Source organism: Cibotium barometz, chromosome 13, assembly GCF_041138505.1.
Source record: "Cibotium barometz isolate CiBa-2024 chromosome 13, ASM4113850v1, whole genome shotgun sequence".
Lineage (NCBI taxonomy): Eukaryota > Viridiplantae > Streptophyta > Polypodiopsida > Cyatheales > Cibotiaceae > Cibotium > Cibotium barometz.
In genome coordinates this window covers 41,797,506-41,820,036 of record NC_141058.1, presented here as the reverse complement: position 1 = coordinate 41,820,036, position 22,531 = coordinate 41,797,506, and the positions used below count along the sequence as shown (strand labels likewise).

At 42.1% G+C, this 22,531-nt stretch overlaps 1 protein-coding gene across 6 annotated transcripts in view; it reads left to right on the top strand.

The window, feature by feature from the left end:
- Positions 1-13,475: 13,475 nt before the first annotated feature.
- The window catches only part of LOC147632694 (AP-1 complex subunit gamma-1-like), a 143,939-nt gene continuing 134,883 nt past the window's right edge, over positions 13,476-22,531 (top strand). For 2 of the 6 annotated variants that reach the window (XM_086807514.1, XM_086807515.1), the window contains exons 1-3: positions 13,478-13,705; positions 14,397-14,696; positions 14,858-14,999. In XM_086807514.1, coding sequence (XP_086663640.1) covers positions 13,689-13,705; positions 14,397-14,696; positions 14,858-14,999 — 459 coding nt within the window. In that variant the 5' untranslated portion in view covers positions 13,478-13,688. Of the gene's footprint in view, positions 13,706-14,396; positions 14,697-14,853; positions 15,000-22,531 lie in introns of all 6 variants that reach the window. The other 4 variants (XM_086807518.1, XM_086807513.1, XM_086807517.1 and 1 more) reach the window with 4 other exon arrangements.

Here is a 22,531-nt window from a genome sequence, read left to right as displayed (position 1 = left end):
ACTTGGGTGTCATTAGGATAACCTAAACTCATCCCTACAGACAATAGTCTTGCAAGAGGAGCCAGTGGATAAAACATTGAAGTTCCAGGTTACTTTAGCTACACTACTCAAACAATCGGTGGAGATATGGAATTTACATTCCATGTTACCCTAGATTCCCTTAAGTATAATGTCGTCCTTGGTGGAACTTGGATAGGTGAATCGTTGTATTCAATAGATAAATCTATGCAAATAGTCACCTTGAACACTCCTGCAAACATTGTACAATTTCTTTTACGGGAGAACGAGACCATAGAGGAGTTGGAACTTCCAACATATCTTATTGAAAAGATCCCTAGGATTCTGGTTGGATTGAAAATTTCAAATAAAATCACCACAGCTCAAGCATAGCTTTATCCAACACGAGAACACAATCTCATGACCCTTGAGCTATGGGATTTGTTAGGTCAACCAACACCTATGGCACATCTTGAAAGAATTCCCTTTACACAAGACTTGAACATGCCATGTTTGGGATACTTTGAACATACAATGTATATTGAAACTAACCCCCTCACTTGTAAGTTTTTTGTGGTTGAGTATGTGTTGGTGGAAGCAGATTTGATCTTGGGCGGCATAAATGGAGTATTGTTGTCCAAGCACCACTGTGCTTTGCTAGCGATAGAGTCATCATGATGGTTAACGACAAAAAGTTGACAATACCACACTGCAAGGAAGAGAATCCAACTTTAATGGATTTCATGATGCTGAACGTAAAAGGTTACAAGCCTCTTCCATAGAAACCCCTCTATACAATGACCTACCATCTGCGTCAACATCTGCGTCAATAATTGAATCTGTTGGAGCATCTACTCCTTCAACCCCATCCTCACCACAACGAAGTTCAATGCCAAAAACCTCGCAATCAATAGCCATTCCTGATGAAGTTCCCCCCACACAACCATCTATCTCTAACAAGGAACTTAAAGGAAAAGCCTCAGAGCCTATGCCTCTTCATCGACAAACCTCACCAAAGGAGACAATCACATGCTCGAAGGCCTCGTCTCATCAATACACACTGCACCAAAGACTCTAGCCTCATCATCGTCAACAATGCCCATGAGTCTCAAACCTGTAGCCTTCGCACCAACCAAAGTCAAGGAGGGCCCCAAACCTTCCACATCAACCCAAAAGAAAACTCCACCAAGATAACCACAATCAAGGTATCTTAATAGTATCAAGATGTGGGTGGCAAAGAAGCTACTTGTAGCTCAAGGCTACTATGAAGGTGCCAATCAAATTTGGGTGCTTTGACAGTCAAAGTCTCTTTCTCAATACAACACTCAGAAACCAAGGAAAAAGAAAAGTACTCCACACCACCGTCCACAAAAGCCTATGTGAGTTCCTCAAAGAACTCCACTAATTCAGCAAGTGTGGGTACCAAAAAATTTACTACATGCACAAGGGTACTACCAAAGAAATACCAAAGCTTGGGCCCCCAAGAACATCACAAAGTCCCCTAAGCTTACACAAAGAAGGAAGCCTCAGCACCAAGCACATCGGCCACCACCAGTTTATAATGTTCATCAAATATGGGTGCCTGTGCATGTGCTTCAAACAACAAGGATACTATGATGGTAATTCCATCATATGGTTGCCAAAATTGAACATTGTGAAGAAAGCCTCACCATTGACTTCAACCCCAACAGCTTCACCTAAAGTTCGACAGAATGGAGGCCCAAGCAACAACAAGAAAATCACTCAACCACTCTCATGCATTCAGCACCAACATAAGAGCTTGTATGTTCAAGAGCAAACAATCAATAGTCTTACCTACTGCCTCGATAACATTTGAGCAACAAATTCAAGAATCAATACCCATGTCTACAACAACAAAGACTTATGAGTGCATCAAGGATTAAAAAACAATGCTCTTGTCACCCCTCTGGGGATGTGAGAAATAAGTGCATACACAAACCTGTTGCTTGCAAGTCGTGACCTAGCTGATCCATAAAATCAATTAAAATAAAAAAACTATCGAGGTCAAAACTTGCAACTTCACGGAATTCCATCTCACGGCTTGCACTTTCACGGAGTTCCATCTCACGGAATTACACTTTACGGAATTCCAGTTCACGGCCTGCACTTTCACGGAATTCCAGTTCACGGCCTGCAATTTCATGAAATTCTATCTCACGGAATTACACTTCATGGAATTCTCGTTCACGGCCTGCACTTTCACGGAATTCCATCTCACGGAACTACTTCACGGAATTCCATCTCATGGAACTGCACTTTGACGGAATTCCAGTTCACGGCCTGCAATTTCATGAAATTCTATCTCACGGAATTACACTTCATGGAATTCTCGTTCACGGCCTGCACTTTCACGGAATTCCATCTCACGGAACTACTTCACGGAATTCCATCTCATGGAACTGCACTTTGACGGAATTTCAGTTCACGGCCTACACTTTCACGGAAACACCAATTCACAGCATTAACTTTTACGGGATTAGGCCATTTCATGGAATATCCCTTCACAGCCACCAAAGAACTTGCAATCTCACAAGTTTAGGTCTCGCACGAGTTCACAGTTTCACGGCTTAAAAACCTGCACTTTCACAATTTCAGCCATATCACGGATTAAGCCATCTCATGCATTAACACTTTCCCAATGATCTTCAATAGCCATTATATATTTGTTAAGCTTATTGCTTGCTATTCTTTTGGCTAAATTAATGTAGCAGCTGCTCCATGAGTACATATCCATACTCATGCATAGGAGAACATTTGCACCAAAGCCTCACCATCGACAACTTCCAGGTACATCTCTGGATGGGGAGTCCATGGTGGATGAAAGCCTGGTCGATGGTACAACCCATTTCTTGAAATTTTCCTTCAAATTACAAAGCTCTTCAAATGACCCTACCATCTTCACAAATCAATGATCTTTAATCCTTAGTGAAGATATCTATATTAGTCTCGCAAGTCAACGTAATTTTTTCAATCCTCTCGCCAACAAGTGGCTACTTCAACATAGAACAGTTCAATAAGAGTCTCTATGACTCAAGTCTTGTACTCCATGTAACTCTACTTCATAAGAGTACTTAAATATACATAAAAACATAAAAAGCACATGGGCAGGAAAAAGCAAGAACAGGTCCTACACGACAATATTTGACAAGAATCTTGCAACACAAAGGGACATCATCGAAGGCCAATTTCTTGAAATGATGAATGTCGCTTCAATGAATCAAATGAGGAACTGAGAATCACAATCTCATTTTGATGATTAAGTCTACATTCCTCCGGATCCTTTCCTCTCTTCTCTCCCATTATTAACATCTCTTAGTGTCCCCACTAACAAAAATCACATGTAACCTTGCTGATGATTGCCAAAAACAAAGTGAGCAACAAAAGATTAAAGAAAAAAAGGCTCACACAAATATAAAAATGCAATCATTCGCAAAAAACCCCACCCCGTTTAGGAATTCCTAATAAACCACTAACCTCTTCATTCATCACTAACTAGCTTTTCTTATTCCTTCAAGAGGAACAAAGACCATTGAATGTCACTCAACGTCAAAACCATCGACAACAAAGCTTGTTTATTCTCGCCACACAAAGGTCTTTAACACGATCCTCACGAGGACGCGATCGCCATCAGGAAGGGGGGGATGTTAACCCAATTCTAGGGTTAACAAGAGCTACCACCACTATCTTACATTACAGAGTCATGATAGATACACCAAAGGGTCATACATTCAAGATATGAAGAAATAGTGTCCAAAGCTACAACTTGGACGGGCGCCCGTAATGGTGTGACGGAGTATTTATGGCGATGCCCGCTTCAAGAGCGTATGGTAGCAAGTGAGGATAAAGTCCTATAGGTGATGTACTTCATGGATATATTATGAGAGTAGTCATTGTAATAACATTAGGCCTCATATGAGCCTAAAGTGCCCGGTCGGCCATAATTTAAGTGAGTGTGAACACTTATGGCCATGTATATAAGTGAATTTCTCTCATAATACAACATACTCTCCCATTGTGCAATTGAGTCTTGCTCTTGCTAATCTCTCTCCCTAATGCATGCTAGTGAGTGTGTGTGAGTGAAGTGAGGTGAGAGGAGGGACAAGTACTCGTAGTGCAACGTGGCGGTGTGACAATACTTGTGGGAGGCACGGTGGAATTGCTTCTCAAGGAGTTGTAGAGCTTGGAGACCTCAAGGGTTACGAGCTCGACCATTGGAAAGATCCTCTCACGATAGTTGCGGTTCACTAGTAGGTAATCTCTTTTTGGATGTGTTTCAAGGAGGGTTAGGGTGAGCCATAACAAGGCAAGAGGTGGTTATGATTCAACTGGATATTGAAAAGGCTTATGATCACGTTAGTTGGTCTTTTCTTTCACAGCTTATGCAGGCTATGGGATTTAGCCCTTGCATGTCGTCTTTGATTTATACTATTAGCTAACATACAATGGCTAGGGTTATGATTAATGGTGGGGTGATTGAGCCCATTCATTTGATGAGATCGGTCAGGTAGGGATTCCCACTTAGCCCTCTCTTGTTTGCAATTGTTACACATCCAATCTTATCTCGACTGGATAAGCTAGCGAAAGACTGTGAAGTTGTAGGGCTTACACTTCTAAGTAGAGAACAGATAATCGGCTAGGCATTGGTAGATGATTCTTTCATGTTTCTGAAGGTTCAAAGAGATAATGTTCAGAAGGCTATGGCTGTTTAGGATACTTTTGGTCTTGCTTCAAGGTTATGCATTAAAAATATGCTCTAATAAGCTATACCGAGAGCCATTTACTTGGTTTGGGATGGAATGTGCAAGTCATACAAAGGGGATGCATCCCATGCCACTTGTGTTATCCGATTGGAGTTGATGTTGATTCACAAGCTTTGTTGGCGTGGATTTCTATAAGGATAAATGATAAGTTTGTGGATTAAAAATCTCAGGGTTGGCCTATGCATGTTCGGCACAAAGTGGCACAATCCATTATGATTAGCATGATATCTTTTTTCTTGCCATGGACGGGCAAAGCTTTGCATCAGATACAACAACCAATTCAATTTATGCTATGGAAAAGAGCAAGAAATAAGCCAAGGCAGACATGGATTTCTTGGGAACATGTTACTACTCCGAAGACGAGTGGAGGGGCAGCCCTATTAGATGTCAAATTACATATGGTCGCTAGGAGATGGCCTTATTTACAAGATATGTGTGTATCTTAAGAGCCATGGGTGGTAATGGCTAAGGCGATCGCACTTGTGCATGGTAATACCAGGATTGATGGTACATGGTGGGATGTAGTGAATGGTTCCCAACAAGTTCGAGTGGTGGCTTCACCTCTTCTTTATCATTTGATGATCTCATGGAAGGAGGTGTTGGCACACACTAAATGGAAGCCTTCAGATCAGCGGTTGCAGTTGAATTCTATGGCAGGTGAGGTGTTGGCTACTTCACGACTTCTGGAGTGGCATGACAAACTTGTTGAGCAGCTAAAATTCAATAGAATGGCTCGATTGGGACTAGTGAGAATTCTGGATGCTTTGTTGCTACGTAGAGGCCACTTATTGTCTTTTTGGAAAATCCGTCAACATTTTTGGGTTCCATGTGGATATGTACAATTATGGGAGAAGGTGAGGGTAGCACTTACATTGTTTGGTGATATTCCTTAGTTGGAGAATCAATGACCTTGGTTAGATTGGGAATTTAGAAAGCCTCAGGGCATTGTCCAAAGTACAACAAATCAAGTGTACCATACAATGGTGGAAGATAAGCGTTCACTGAGAAGGCTAATAGGGTATGGAACATTAGGAAAAGTAGGGCCTGGTGGAAGGAAGTAATCTTACAGGGCTGGTAGTCTAAGATTCTATATCAAGGGAAGGTGTTTCTATGGCGCATGCTAGTTGGAGGCCTACCGTTGGGAGACCAGTTCGAAAGCGACGGATTGCTTCTGGTAATTGTGTGTTTTGTACTACATGCTTGGAAACATGCCCGCATCTTTTCATTTCATGTGCGATGGCAAAAAAGGTGTGGGATTTCCTTTCTTGCATATGGAGTCTGTTAACAAATAGGCCCATAAAGGTTAAAGACTTGATCTTTAGCAAGATTCCAAATGGGCCAGATAAACCAAAACATTCAGTTTTCGTTCATTTTTTTAGGTGGACAGGTTTGTGGCATATCTGGTTAACTAGGAATGCCTTCATATTTGATGCAAAGGTTGGTATTATAGCTCACATAGGTCGTATAAAAGGGCTACTACAAGTCTCTTCCTTGTGGTCAGCTCATTTGGTGTGGTGGAGAATGACATGGCTATATATTGGATGAAAGTACTGTGAGCTCCACCTGTGGCTCGGAGAGAAAGCAAGTACATCACACAGCGGCCATGTGGCCATTTGTAAAATAATTTTGGTAATATATCTTCTATTACGAAAACATAGAGAGAGAGAGAGAGAGAGAGAGAGACTACCTAGCTAGGGGTGAGGGATTGGTGGATGCACTCATCCAACCACATTGCTTGGCACCATTGCTTGGCACCATTATAAAGTTGCTATGTTTCGTATTAGTTTACTAAAATAATAGTTTAACGATATAAACCAGTACAATATTAATGAATTATTACTATTTCTTTAATATTGATGTTGACTTATATTTTAATGGATCAAATCAATAAGATTACCACATGCATCGACAATAATAGTTTATTGAGATAAGTAATAAATATTAATGGATTACTATTTTTTTAGAAATTGATTTTAATTTTATGTTGTAATGAATTAAATAAATAAGATTATATTTATATACATGAAAGTTTCTCATGGAAGCAAGCTTGGGTGGATCAAATGTGATTAATGACATGTTTTAGGCATGATCACTATGCTAATGATGATTAGTGTACAAATCAACAAAACAAAATGATAGAGATATGATCAATAAACCATTATTAATTTGCATTAATCTTGCCTCCTTTTATAGGCTGAGGTTCAAGTGATTACAACCAATTCAATTTATGCTATGGAAAAGAGCAAGAAATAAGCCAAGGCAGACGTGGATTTCTTGGGAACATGTTACTACTCCGAAGACGAGTGGAGGGGCAGCCCTATTAGATGTCAAATTACATATGGTCGCTAGGAGATGGCCTTATTTACAAGATATGTGTGTATCTTAAGAGCCATGGGTGGTAATGGCTAAGGCGATCGCACTTGTGCATGGTAATACCAGGATTGATGGTACATGGTGGGATGTAGTGAATGGTTCCCAACAGGTTCGAGTGGTGGCTTCACCTCTCCTTTATCATTTGATGATCTCATGGAAGGAGGTGTTGGCACACACTAAATGGAAGCCTTCAGATCAGCGCGGTTGCCGTTGAATTCTATGGCAGGTGAGGTGTTGGCTACTTCACGACTTCTGGAGTGGCATGACAAACTTGTTGAGCAGCTAAAATTCAATAGAATGGCTCGATTGGGACTAGTGAGAATTCTAGATGCTTTGTTGCTACGTAGAGGCCACTTATTGTCTTTTTGGAAAATCCGTCAACATTTTTGGGTTCCATGTGGATATGTACAATTATGGGAGAAGGTGAGGGTAGCACTTACATTGTTTGGTGATATTCCTTAGTTGGAGAATCAATAACCTTGGTTAGATTGGGAATTTAGAAAGCCTCAGGGCATTGTCCAAAGTACAACAAATCAAGTGTACCATACAATGGTGGAAGATAAGCGTTCACTGAGAAGGCTAATAGGGTATGGAACATTAGGAAAAGTAGGGCCTGGTGGAAGGAAGTAATCTTACAGGGCTGGTAGTCTAAGATTCTATATCAAGGGAAGGTGTTTCTATGGCGCATGCTAGTTGGAGGCCTACCGTTGGGAGACCAGTTCGAAAGCGACGGATTGCTTCTGGTAATTGTGTGTTTTGTACTACATGCTTGGAAACATGCCCGCATCTTTTCATTTCATGTGCGATGGCAAAAAAGGTGTGGGATTTCCTTTCTTGCATATGGAATCTGTTAACAAATAGGCCCATAAAGGTTAAAGACTCGATCTTTAGCAAGATTCCAAATGGGCCAGATAAACCAAAACATTCAGTTTTCGTTCATTTTTTTAGGTGGACAGGTTTGTGGCATATCTGGTTAACTAGGAATGCCTTCATATTTGATGCAAAGGTTGGTATTATAGCTCACATAGGTCGTATAAAAGGGCTACTATTGTGGCAAGTCTCTTCCTTGTGGTCAGCTCATTTGGTGTGGTGGAGAATGACACGGCTATATATTGGATGAAAGTACTCTGAGCTCCACCTGTGGCTCGGAGAGAAAGCAAGTACATCACACAGCGGCCATGTGGCCATTTGTAAAATAATTTTGGTAATATATCTTCTATTACGAAAACATAGAGAGAGAGAGAGAGAGAGAGAGAGAGAGAGAGAGACTACCTAGCTAGGGGTGAGGGATTGGTGGATGCACTCATCCTACCACATTGCTTGGCACCATTGCTTGGCACCATTATAAAGTTGCTATGTTTCGTATTAGTTTACTAAAATAATAGTTTAACGATATAAACCAATACAATATTAATGAATTATTACTATTTCTTTAATATTGATGTTGACTTATATTTTAATGGATCAAATCAATAAGATTACCACATGCATCGACAATAATAGTTTATTGAGATAAGTAATAAATATTAATGGATTACTATTTTTTTAGAAATTGATTTTAATTTTATGTTGTAATGAATTAAATAAATAAGATTATATTTATATACATGAAAGTTTCTCATGGAAGCAAGCTAGGGTGGATCAAATGCGATTAATGACATGTTTTAGGCATGATCACTATGCTAATGATGATTAGTGTACAAATCAACAAAACAAAATGATAGAGATATGATCAATAAACCATTATTAATTTGCATTAATCTTGCCTCCTTTTATAGGCTGAGGTTCAAGTGATTACATCCTTAATTAAGGCCTAATGACTTGATTAGGTTCCCTAGACAAACTCCCATGATTGTATCCACCTTTGCCTTAAATCTAGGCTCCATTTGTGTTAGATGACACCTTCCCCCTTCATGTGGGCTAGGTGCCTTATTTCAGTGATTTTGGGGTGGTAATTACACCTTTTACATGCTACTCATTCACCTTTGGTACGAGATTTTATTTGATTTCCATGATACGCTAAGGTTCACCATGATCTCCCTTGCTCTACACATGCCCTTCATCATTTGTATTTTTTAACACCCCCCTGAAGTGATGAACTCTTGTCACCATAAATAACTGTGATGAACTCATGTCACCATACACCTACCCTTCATCACTTGTATTTTTAACACCCCCCTCAAGTGATGAACTCTTGTCACACCATACATAAATATGCCTACATATGCTAGAGTGGTCTGCTATACAACTACCCTTTGGAATATAATGTTGGCTTGATTTGAACTTTTACACATGGGTAGCATAGGACTTGTACAACACATAGGTGAGACTGGTGCCTTCATTCACACCTTCTAGAAGAGGTGCTCTGATGGTAGGCTCTCTTCTAGAAGAGGGTCTCTGATGGTAGACTCCCTTCTTTGGAAGTCTCTTCCTTCTGCTTCTCTGCTTCATTGATCATCACATTGCTTGAGTTCTCTTTTTGTGTCAATAGCCTTTCTCCATGTGACCCATCTTTCCACAAAAGTTGCATTTAATGTGACCCATCTTGCCACCAAAGTTGCATTTGATCTTTGCTCGAGGTCCCTTGGTGAAGAATATCTTTTCTTCATATGGTGCTAGTGCTACTGCTCCCGCTTTGGTCTTCTTCCATTAGTGATGCTTCTATTCCTTCGAGAGTTGGCTCAGGAAGGTTCTTCAAGGTTGAGACTAAGTCCCAAATTCTTCATTTGGCATGCCATTTAGAAGGATTGCTGTAGCATTCTCCTCCTCCATTGGTGCTTGTTAGTGCCGCGCAATGCTCTTCATCTTGTTTAGGTTGCTAGGAATGATTCATGTGACTTCATTTCATGGTTGAAAATTTGTATTTTTAGAAGTATTTTGGAAATTTTACCCTTTGCCCCAAACAAATTTTCAAGTTCATTCCATGCATCTTGTCAAAACAATGTGATGGATTAGGTTGTCACCTATGCTTAATGCAATGATAGCTAATGCTCTCTCATCTCTCCCTTTCCAAACATTCTCTTCATCCTTGTTCTTTGGCATGGGCTCCCTTTTGCTCACTATGCTCCATAAACCCTCTTTCATTAGTACATATTTGATCTTGACTTGCCATGTGTGGAAGCCTTCATCCATCAATATGTCCACTATATTAATGAGGTTGCCATTATGTAAAGGAAGGTCTTAGAGCTTGAGAAGATCTCAATGCCAGTGTCTAATACCAATACAAAGATGTTTTGATGCAGTGATGTGTGAAATCAAGCTTTATTAGCCATTTAACTTCATGTGCACTTAGCTTTGTTTTCTATACAAAACACCATGTTTTGGAGTGAACAATCGGATTGCAAAATCAAGGGGAAAATGAAAAATGATTGTGTACGGGGCTTTAGCCATATCCAAACATTAGGCTTGAACCCTCAATGGTCCAAAAACATTAGGCTTGAACCCTCAATGGTCCAAAAACACCACCATAATCAGCCTTAATCCCTCTGTCACTCAAGGTAGTTTTGGGTGGGTAGAAGCCTAGGATACTCACCACCACGTTAATAGTAAAACTTATCATCTCTATGTACACAAAGATGAGAGTGTTTTGATCATACTTGATGGAATGCTCTCAAACTTGATTAACACATTCCACATATCCATAAATGATTGACCATAAGCTTAGCTTGTGCATATTACCTTAGAGTTGAGCAAATTTGCCCCAAATAGAAAAAATGATGTCGGCTCCCTGTAAATTTTTGAGCTCGATTTGAGTGTTTTGATGATCGTTTTCTTGTTGTTGATGTATGGCTTTGCCAAAGGTCTCCATGTGCTTTAGTATGAGTACAATGCCTCCAAAGAGTTGAATTGATTAAGGATAGGGGTGAAAGGAGGTAGAAATGAACTTATGTAATCTAGATGGTGCTAGTGCTATTGCTAATGGCACTAGATCCTCTAAAAAGAGTGGGAGGCTTAGATACCATGTGAAAGTTGCACATGGAAGCTAGGGTGGATCAAATGGATTAATGACATGGTTTAGGCTTGATCACTATGCCAATGATGATTAGTGTATAAATAAACAAAACAACAAGGTAGAGATATGATCAAAAACCATTCTTAATTTGCATTAGTTTTGCCTCCTATTATAGGTTGAGGCTCAAGTGATTACATCCATCATTAAGGCCTAATGACCTTGACTATCACTCAATGGGACTCTTCTCTCATGCCTCGGGGAGCCTAGACTCCAACCCAAACCTAATATGCCATGGGAAACATGCAATGCATTAGCAAGGCAATTCTCACTTACCTCTATATTGTTTGCTTAAATCGGGGACTCCTCGTGGTAGCTACGTCAATGGAAGCACGCCAAAGTAGCTCAACAAAGCCGCCACCACCACGCCTCAAGTGTCGCCACTGCTCTCTCTCACTCCCTCCCTCTCACACACACTCACACAAGCATTGAAGGCAAGAGATAGGCAAGGTTTGAGATAAGAATAGAGCACTATCTTTACTTGAGAGCAGACAAGAATGAGGATTTAGAGTTACAATTTGCGTTATACTTGGTTAAATGTGTTCCAACTTGGATAGCCAATGTTAAAATGAAGTCGTAGTGCATCCAAGGCTACCTACACTAGTGCAAACACCTTGTCCTAGTGCTAGTAACTCTAACCTTATTATCCTTTCATATACAAGCAACGATCGCACATGTAAAACAATCCATTACAAGAGAAATATGAATTCTTTAGTGCCTAGGCCAATGAATGCCAAAATATGTTGTGGCTGACCATCGTGCCATAGAAATCTTTGATAGTGTCTTCCTCGACGGCACTTAACAGGTACCCTAGACAAACTCCCTTGATTGTAGCCACCTTTCCCTTGAATCTAGGCTCCATTTCTGGTAGTTGACACCTTCTTCTTGAGCTAGGCACTTGATTTCAATGATTTTGGGCTGGTAATTGCACCTTTTACGTGCTACTCATTCACCTTGGACATTACATACAAGCTTTTATTTGATTTACATGATTTGTTAAGGTTCACATGCTCCTCCTTGCTCTACACATGCCCTTCATCACTTGTATTTTTAATAATATTTGATTGCGTATTGCTTTTTGCACGTGAACCTTCCTTCTATATACATAATGCACACCATGTGCGCTTTTTCAAAATCTATCACCTAGGGTGACCAACCCATTGTAATACATGAAGCTTATCTATAAATGATGCCCTCCTTAAAGTTTTTGTTTTTCGAGATGAGGTCAGAAGCAAGCAAGCTCGTTCCGAGACTCGAACAGAGAAATGCTTTTGTCATTAGCTTCATCATCTCCAGTCTCAGAGATTTAGATTTGAAAAGAAGGAGTGGCAATAAAAGGAATATTCATAACATGAAGCTTATCTATAAATGATGCCCTCCTTAATTTTTTCGTTTTTCGAGTCAAGGTCAGAAGCGAGCAAGCTCGTTCTGAGATTCAAACGGAGAAATGCTTTTGTCATTAGCTTCATCGTCTCCAGTCTCAGAGAATTAGATTTGAAAAGAAGAAGTGGCAATAAAAGGAATATTCATAACATTCCAAGAAAGTCACATATGCAAGGGAAATTTTACAACTTATTTTGCCGCCACCTCAAATCTACCTTCCATCAAATTAAATTGACAAATACAGAGACGCGAGGCGTCCTTTTATTGCCACTCCTTCTTTTCAAATCTAGCAACAATATGCATCCTTTTATTGCCACTCCTTCTTTTCAAATCTAGCAACAATATGTATCTCTGTATTTGTCAATTTAATTTGATGGAAGGTAGATTTGAGGAGGTGGCAAAATAAGCTGTAAAATTTTCCTTGCATATGTGACTTTCTTGGAATGTTATGAATATTCCTTTTATTGCCACTCCTCCTTTTCAAATATAGCAACAATATGGTAGCACTAGATGTAAAATACTATTAATATATTACTTTTTTTTGGGATTTTGGCTTTGAAAGAAGAAAGTACACAAGCTATCCTATCGCCCACACACACAAGTGCATAGAACCCATAACCTAGGAACTCTCGAACTCCATTCTTTTTTTTTTGTTGGGTCGTGTGCGTGTGTGCTTTCATGCCGCCGTCACAACAGCGAGCAGGTTTTGAACCCAGCACCTCCTGCATGGGACTTCAACACCTTACCGCTAGGCTGTATCTTCATTGGCTCTCGAACTCCATTCTGGGTTAGTGGGAAGGTGGATTACTCCATCGGCTCACAACCAACCCTTGTCGCGTAGCTCACTGACAGCGAACCCGAGCCCCCATAATGGGACACAAACCGTAGTCTAGTGGTAGAACTCTCGAACTCCATTCTAACCGCTGACATTAATATATTACACTTTCACACGGTGAACGTTACTTAAAATTACTAACCATGTAAAATCAACTAATTTTAATTGTTGGATATGTTTTTAACCATGGGGGATTGTGAAATTGCGATTACATGCAAAACGAACAGAATGATGGGTGATTATCATTATCAATGACGCAGGAATTGGGCGGCGGGAAGATACAGCTTGCACAGACAGTATTACGCTCATCATGTCTGCCAAATTAAGGTTTCTCAAACAAATTTTATTTTTAAATCACATTTTACATTTTACAAAATCGACATTTATTCTATGTGCATGTTCATGCATATAATAGATGCGTATATGTACTTACCTACATATACATACCCATAGACATGTTCATATACATACACATACGCATACATACATATATACATTACTGAGATATATAAAGCTCGAGTTATGGTACATTTTGGGGCATGTTTGCTCGAATGTATGCGCATATATGTGATAGCATGATGGTACTGCATGCATACATACATGTACATACAAACATGCGCAATATATATGTGTGTATGTGCGCATGCATGTGATCATTATGGCATCTCACATTCAAGTCAACATTTCAACACATGAATCTTCTTCAACATATTTTCTGAATGATGTCCCAATGATGGGAGAACACATTCAATTGGCAACAGAGCAGAGTATATTGCTGTATGTACTATGTGAATTTCTATCATGCTAATTGTGTTTTCGGCTCTGTGGCTCTGAATGTGGTGGTCACATTACTAGTTGAATTTCTATCATGCTAATTGTGTTTTAGCTTTTCACTCGTAAGCTGTGGCTCCGTTGATATCACTGTCCTAGCTCACATGTTTTTTAGCCTTTTTAGCACAAGCTTGCTAAAGAAATTTTGTCATGGATGAGATGATAAGTGGCAGGTTTTTACAAGCAGGGATCTCATCCGGCAAGTGCGGGCTTGTAAAACTGCTGCTGAGGAGAGAGAGATCATTGCTAAAGAGAGCGCTGCCCTGCGCACGGCATTCAAGGATGACGACCCAAAACGACATCGAAATGTTGTGAAGCTCATGTTCATGCACATGCTGGGTTACCCTACACACTTCGGACAGATGGAATGCCTCAAATTGATTGCTGGAAATGGGTTTCCAGAGAAGAGGATGGGATACCTTGGCTTTATGTTACTGTTGGATGAGAAACAAGAGCTGCTCATGCTGGTCACCAATTCTATAAAAAAGTATCCAGAATTTTGCAATTTTGTTTATTAACTTCAAATAATGAGATATGCATGCATCTTGGCATCATGTCAACATGTGTGCACACTAGCATGTGTGTTTGTGTTTGTGAGAACCTGATCTCATTGTATAGATCACAACTTTGTCCTTAAATTTTAGAAAGTGATCTAAACAATGTGAACCAATTCATCGTGGGCATTGCACTTTGTGCGTTTGCAAATCTTTGCTCTGCTGAAATGGCTAGTGATCTCGCCTCTGAAGTGGCAAGATTGTTGCAGAATGGGAATCCATACATTCGTAAGAAAGTAAGATTTATTTGATTGTATTGGTTTATGTTAAGGATTAAGTGCAACTTTTTAATTAATTCAGGTAAGTTACAAGTACAACATGTAAGTACTTTCCGCACTTAGTGAATTGAGGGAAACTATGGACTATTCTATTGTTTTCAAATCTGAATCATTTCAATCTCGACAAGGAGTTGAGCTCCTTGCTTCAATGCCACCCTATCCTTGTGTCTTGTTTTCTGGCATTTTCACAGCGTTACCATCATCCCTAACATTTATCATTTAGCCTTTATCTTTTAGCCCTGTATAGCCTAGACTGGTTGTATGACTTGTATCATCAAGGAAAGGATAAGCAGCAAAACAAAGGGTTTTGTGGAAGCATTAGTAAATAGATCACCAAACTCATTAGAGTTGTTTTAGACCCCAATATGTAAGGTGATCCACTGAGGAGCATCATGATGCCATGTAAGACCTGTGGTACTAGAGGAAAAGAAGATGCCATGGTATCACGCGCTTTGCCTGTGCAGAACGAGAGGATCCCTAAATGCGAGCCCAAGAAGCCATAAGAGTATGGATGATATCACCCCATATAGTACTAATGCACTGAGACCCAAAAATCTGGACACCCTCAATAGCCTTCGTGCATCTAGCTCTCCAGATCTGCCATGCTGTAATACTGGCAACAATCTCCCAACTGGTGTCGATCCTCTGTCTGGGGGGTGCCCTCATAAAAAAGCTGCGGGCCGGACTCGGAGAGCCAAGCAACTGCCCCCCAAGTCGCATGCATGGCTCGGCTACTCAATTTGCCCATAAGTTGGGCTACAGAACCCCAAATCTGTACGCACATCTCTCCCATCCTGACCACTGCATATAACGAGATGCACCAAGTGGCCGACCAGCCTCATCCCTGATGAGCTCGTTCCACATAATAGGTTGTCGGTCAGCCTCATCCAAAGACCTAGGAAGCCTTTGTCGCAAAAAAGATCTCATGCTTCTCCATGCTCTGACAATGGCTACAATAAGAGGGGAAGATGGTGCCCTGACATCAGCCTCTGTGAACAAAAATCGTGTGCTAGGCATCCAGTCTCTCCCGACCCGGGTGTACATCCGGAAATCTGAGACAAGAAAAAATCCTTCCAAGGCTCAGTGCGTGGTAGGAAACCTCTGACCACAAGTTTGTAGAGCAACGCCTTGCACGGAACATCCAGATCGATAATATTCAAGCCCCCCTCTCGTTTGGGCTGAATAACTGTGAGCCACGCTACCCTGGCACGAGTGTCTGAGGTGCCATCCAAACCCGACTAGAGAATATTGCGGATCAATCTCCGCAATTGACCAATGCATGCAGGAGAGAAGCACCAACAAGAGGCAATAAATCAAGCTGAGGCAAGCAATACCTGATTAGCCACCAAAGCTCTGGAAGCTAAATCTAATCTCCTGGAGCTCCAATGGAGGAGCTTCTTCTGAATACTCATAAGTACCGGAGCAAATTGCTGTGCAGGAGAAATATCAATCCCAATTTGGCATCCCAAATATCTAGCAGTGCATCCTTTGCTGATCCCAGTAAAACCAAGCTCTGTACCCCAAGAAACTCTCGGTGAATCACTAACCCAAAAACCAACAGATTTGTGCCAATTAATGAGTGCCCCTGCGCGCAAACAGAACTCCTCTAGTGCTCCTTGGAAGGAACATAAGCATATATGTGAAGCCTCCAAGAACATGGCTGTGTCATCAGCTAACTCAGAGTCAACCAATTCCTCTTGACCACGAAGAGGCAACCTCAATCGAGAAATACCAGCGGTGGAGCGGAGAAAGATGCTCATGGCCTTTGCAACTATGATATATAATAATAGGGCTAAAGGGCAACCCCGTTGTACTGAGCGAGAAATCTGAAACCGCTCTCCTCTATTACCGCAAGCGAGCACTCTACTGTGGGCATCACGATACATGCATGAAACTCCCTTGATCCATCTCTGAGAGAAGCCTATATGGCTAAGAGTACCCTCAAGGAAGTCCCAATCCACACTATCATAGGCCTTCTCAAAATCCAAAAGCAGAATGGCTAAGGGCTGATTGCTCGCTTTAGCCCATCCGACGGCCTCCCAAAACGAGAAAATGTTATCAAAGATGCTGCTGCCGTGTAAGAATCCATTCTGAGTATCATGAATGACATCTTGCAAAATTGGCTGCAATCTGATGCTCACTGCCTTAGCAAGAATCTTAGATGCAATCCCAAGTAGGGTGATAGGTCTCCACTGCCAATCAATGTCTTATCCCCACTCTTAGGAATAAGATAAATAAGCCCCTCAGTGAGAGAAGAAGGCATAGAACTTGTGTGCCACATCTCCTGGAGAGCCGATGTGATCTCAGCCCCAATCTCATCCCTAAAAATAATGAAAAAGACAGGGGAGAGGCCATCTGTAACATGCGGAAGCTTTGGGGGAGATCGGTAACTTCAATGCTCAGAAATCAGCACACTTGTCGCGACGGAAATTAACGCACAAAACTGAATGAAGATGTGCAGAAAATAGAGAAAGAGAGAGAGAGAGAGAGAGAGAGAGAGAGAGAGAGAGGAGAGGACACATTATTGGGTCCCAAATACCCTCTGTAGGGCCCCCACCACAAATGGTGTATTTGCTTTATTAGAATGATGTAAATGTGAAAAGAAAATACAGGAAAACTTGACCTTTCTTGGCTGAGATAACTCTGCCCGTGACTTGCAGTCCTTCACCCCTTTGCGTTAGCAACTTCTTGGCTGTCCTGGCCCTTGTTTGCCTTGGCTCTTGGTGAATTATGAGATAACACAATGGGATTGTGGGCTCACTATTTATACTACTACATAAAAGCAATCGGCCAGTATTAATCTAGGCGGCTAGCTTATATTCTGCCCACGACTGAAATAATAGCATTAAATGCTAGATAATTCCCATAAACTGGTGCGCATCAGTCCCTTGATGCCTGGGCACTAGGCGCCTGATTTCCTAGGGGCTGGGCGCACTGAATCCCTTCTGTTCTGAGGGCTGGGCAGCATGTGTGGGCTGCCCCACACTTGCCCTACAGTCATCATAATGCTGGATGTGCTATCACCTGCCCTTGGCATGCTCTTGGGGCTGTCTTACAGCCCCTCCATGGCTAGTGGGTTCAGCCAGGGCCTTCCTGGCCCTCATGGGGGTGGTTTTACACTATCCCTATGCCCACACAAGGACTTGGGGTAGCCCTATGGGCTGGCCCCTTTTCCTAAAAGCAAACCCTAACTATCTACACAATGATATGGCATCCAGTGCCATACCAGATACACAGAATCACTGACATCATTCCAGAGGGAGACTCACAGCGCGGACTGGCACTGTTTCATGTGCAAGACAATGCACACCTGACCTTGGACTCAGGTGCAGGACAATGCACACCTGACCTCGACGACTGGGATGGATCCCTGGCTAACTCGTCCCAGATTGGGCTCACATGGGACCAATTTACCATCCCAGGTTCTGCACGTTCTGTACAAATATGTCTACGTGGCATCCAAGTGCGGGATGTACGTGACATTCCCTTCTGCTTAACTTGACGGAAGCTGCAGAGCCTTCAAATAATTCGTCAATAACACCGGATAGTCTTCGAAAAACTTTGTCAAGCCATACCGCTTCGTGGGTCCCTCAGTCCTGAAACTTCGTGAGGAAGTGTCTTTGCCTTCGGCCGGAGCCATGCTTGAAACGGTGCAGAAGGATCTGTTCTGGAACCATAACTTCCGCTTTATCAACAATATCTGGTTCCGCCTCGTCTATAACTTCTGAAGGGATTGGACCTGCATATGGTTTTAACCAATTGACGTGAAACACATGTGCATAGTCCAACTCGGAGGTAGCTTTAACTGCATGGAAACCTCTTTAATCTTTTTTTGGATGGGAAAAGATCTGAAGCTCCTGAAAGACAACTTTGGGCATCACTTGCCCACGTGCTTCAACCTTTGCTTCATAATTTGAAGATAAACCCAATCCCCTTCCAAAAACTTCATATCCCTTCTGTCTTTATTGGCCTGTCGAGTGTAGGCCTCTTGCGCTTTAGCCAATCTGTCTTTTACAGACTCTAAAATCTCCTAGTAAGACTCCGTCGCTTTTCAGGTACTGAAGACGAGGTCCTGGTCAAAAATGACTGGAAAGGTCTTCCGAATGCTCAGTGCTGTCTCATATGGAGTCCTGCCAATAGCTGAAGAAAAAGAATCATTCAAAACAGCTTGAACTAAAGGCAATAAGATTCCCACTTCCCTTGCTGATTGTGGACATAACACTTCAGTACATCAAAGGCCAACTGGTTGTATATCTCTGTCTGGCTGTCCGTTTGTGGGTGGAATGCACTGGAAAAATTCAATTTAGTACCAAAGTTATCAAACAATACCCTCCAAAAACGTCTGGTAAACTTGGCATCTTGGTCTGACACTATGGTCTTAGGAATCGTGCCAATCGGGTACTAATGCCGAATGAACAACTGGGCAACATCCTTGGCGATTACATTGGCCCTGCAAGGAATAAGCATAACAAATTTGCTAAATCTATCAACAATAGTTAAGCACTGCGTATTACACTTACTTGGACTAGGAGGCAGATTGAAACCGATCCCGTCAAGTGGGAAGACTCCGTTGGACACCCACACGCTTAATAGCACAACTTTAAAACCACAAATTTGAAATGGACAACTTAATACAACTTGAAATTGAAATGAAATGAAATGGAAAGATGGACACCAGCACTGGGGCCGGAACGGGCCGAACCCCCCCCTCAATATATGATGGGAGTATTTAACAAATACAATGCTCCATGGGTTCCAAGAACAAGATGATGTCCATGTACATATGAAAACAGTACCAAACAAATAGATTCGAAGTCGACGTTTAAATTAGACGCTCGAAGCAGAATGACCACTAGCGTGGTCCAATCTCTATGGTCCTGTGCTTTCACTGGACTCCGCGGAGAGCGCCTCACTGGTGTTCCGAGACCACGCACAAACAGGCGCTCACGTACTAACGCCTGGCTCTCCCGATCTCAGCACCTTTGGACCGAGGTTCGCCAATAGAGCTTGGACTACCCGGCATCGAACGGGTGTTACCGTGGGGGATGAATCCCTTATCAGATTTTTCACAAAGGACTTTATTTAAATCTGAAAATTCACTTACTTGTGGATGGCAGAGGGAAGTCCAATACCCATGTGTACAGTTACTTGAGAGAAACACCGAGATGTAGCCACTTGAAGAAAGAAAACACCGCCTATGGAAAGGAAGTGCAACCACCTGTTGTGTAGGACACAGCCTGCCTTCTTGTGGAGGAGTTTGTCTTGCTACAGCCGCCTAGTGATGCAGCTGCCTGGTGAAGAATACACACGGAAGGAGAGGCTTTTGCAATTGCCAATTGAAGACAGGCGTTGCCTCTTGCTGTAGGCTCTGCCGCCTGAGAGGGAAAAGTAGCCGAGGGGAGGCACCTGGCTGCTGTGTACAGCCACTTGGTTGCAGCCTGCGCAGCTGCCTGTAGTGGGTAGCCTGCTGGAGAAACAGGCGCAGCTGGCTGGAGGTGGCCTACGACTGCCTGCAAAAGAAGTGGGCAGCGCAGCCTTCAGGTCTGCTGCCGCCTGTAGGAGCAGAACGTACAGCCGCCAAAAATTGTATCTACAAGGTTGTCGTGGAGTATGCAGCTGACTGAGAGAGCTTGTGCAGCAGTTCAGAATCGCTTGGATGAGTTATGCGCAGCAGTTCAACAGCCGCCTCAGAAAAGCGTGCGCAGAGATGGTCGCCCGTTTCCTCCTATTTTCCACGAAGGGTGATGGCTTCTTTTATTATAAAATTAAAGTGGAGTTAAACAAATGGATTAGCTGGCTCCCCACGTTTGCATGTGGGTGGCCAGTTCCAAGGTGGGTTGGGTAGGTGCCCATGCACCGACCCCCACACACACTTAAGTGGGGCTCCCCACCTTGGCCCCTAAGTGGGTGCCCACTTTTAAATGAATGTGAACATTTAACCTTATAAAACAAAAAGGTTAGAATATGAAATATTAAAATAACATGTGCAATATACTTACCACCTGTTCACATGCACCAAAACTCGTCATGTTCCCATGCACCAAAACTCGTCAGAATACAGAACAGACTTCACGACTCACTGGCAGGCGTCCCCGCTCAGTAAGTAACACGTCAAGTAGGCAAACACAAAAATACATGTCATGCGAAAACAGTTTCAAACATGCAAAACATGTGTGCATGTGCAAATAGTAACATGGACATATCTCCCGTTCATGGAATAAGTACAAAATATCTGTCGGCACAAAAACTGGCACGATGCAAAACATATAAACCTAGTCTTCCTATGGAGTGACAGTCCCATAGGTAAGACACAGTTCCATGTGCTGCTGTGCTTCATCATGTGGGGCTGAAAACACAAAGGCATATGCTGTTTTTCATCTCATAGAGTGACAATCTGCTGAAAACGCTGCTCTTCATTGCATGGAGGTGAAAACACAGTGTTGGTTCTTCATCTCGTGTAGGGAGGAAAGGTGATTCAGTCCATCTTCAGAATAACGGAAGTGTGGTGCAACAATTCATCAATCCCAAGTTGCCGAGAGGACTGTTTTCAGTTCAAATGCAAAGGGGTAAAGCTGTTTTTTCTGCTGCAAGTGGTGTTTTGGCTGCAAATACAAGGATTCTTGCATTATTGGTTGAGGTTTCTGGCATAAGTTGAGGCATGGCATCTCTACTACCTATTGGGTTCTCAGAGCCAAGCAAGTTGGATGGATCCAACTATCCATTGTGGGAAGTAAAGATCTTGAGTTAGCTTGTCGCCCGCAAGCTGTGGAAAATTGTTGAAGGCAAGGAGTTGAAACCAGGAGGGCCAGAGAAGACTCTCACATCCAGGTTGAGAAGGAAACTTATCATTGAGGATGACGAAGGTGCTATTGATGAAGTAGTAGTTGACCCATAGCTGATTGCAGATTGGGAGGAGTGTAATTCTCAAGCCTTTGTCTTGATTATCATGACCGTGTCGGATTCCGTGATTCCGCTCATCCAAATGGCAGTGTCATCTGTTGAGGCGTAGAGGATTTTGCTTGAGGTCTCAACACTGTTACTCGAAGAAGAGACGAAGAACAAAAGGTTTGAGTAGGCAGGTAAAGGTTAGGAGCAAGCTTCTGCTGCACCATTTGGCATAAAGAAAGAAGAGAAGGGTAAATCAATGTCAAAAGTGAAGTGTTGGAAGGGCTACACCATGAAGGTTTGTGAGGTGAAGAAAAAGGATAAGGCACAGCGTAAAGCAAAGAAGGCAGCATCTAGTTCTTCATCAGATGATGACACCAAGGCTTTAGAGGTGGCTGCTGCTAGTGTTGTGGCAGCTACTATGTTGACTTTGATGCAATGGCATCTGTCGATGCTGACTGGTCCTCCTAATCTTGAGTTGGCCTTTTACATCTCTTTGGATCTAGAGGAAGATGTGGAAGGAAGAGGGAGATTGATTCTCCCATGTTATCTGGATGGGGTCTTCATTGGCAATGTGCACACTGGTGCTAAGGAGATCTAGGGTG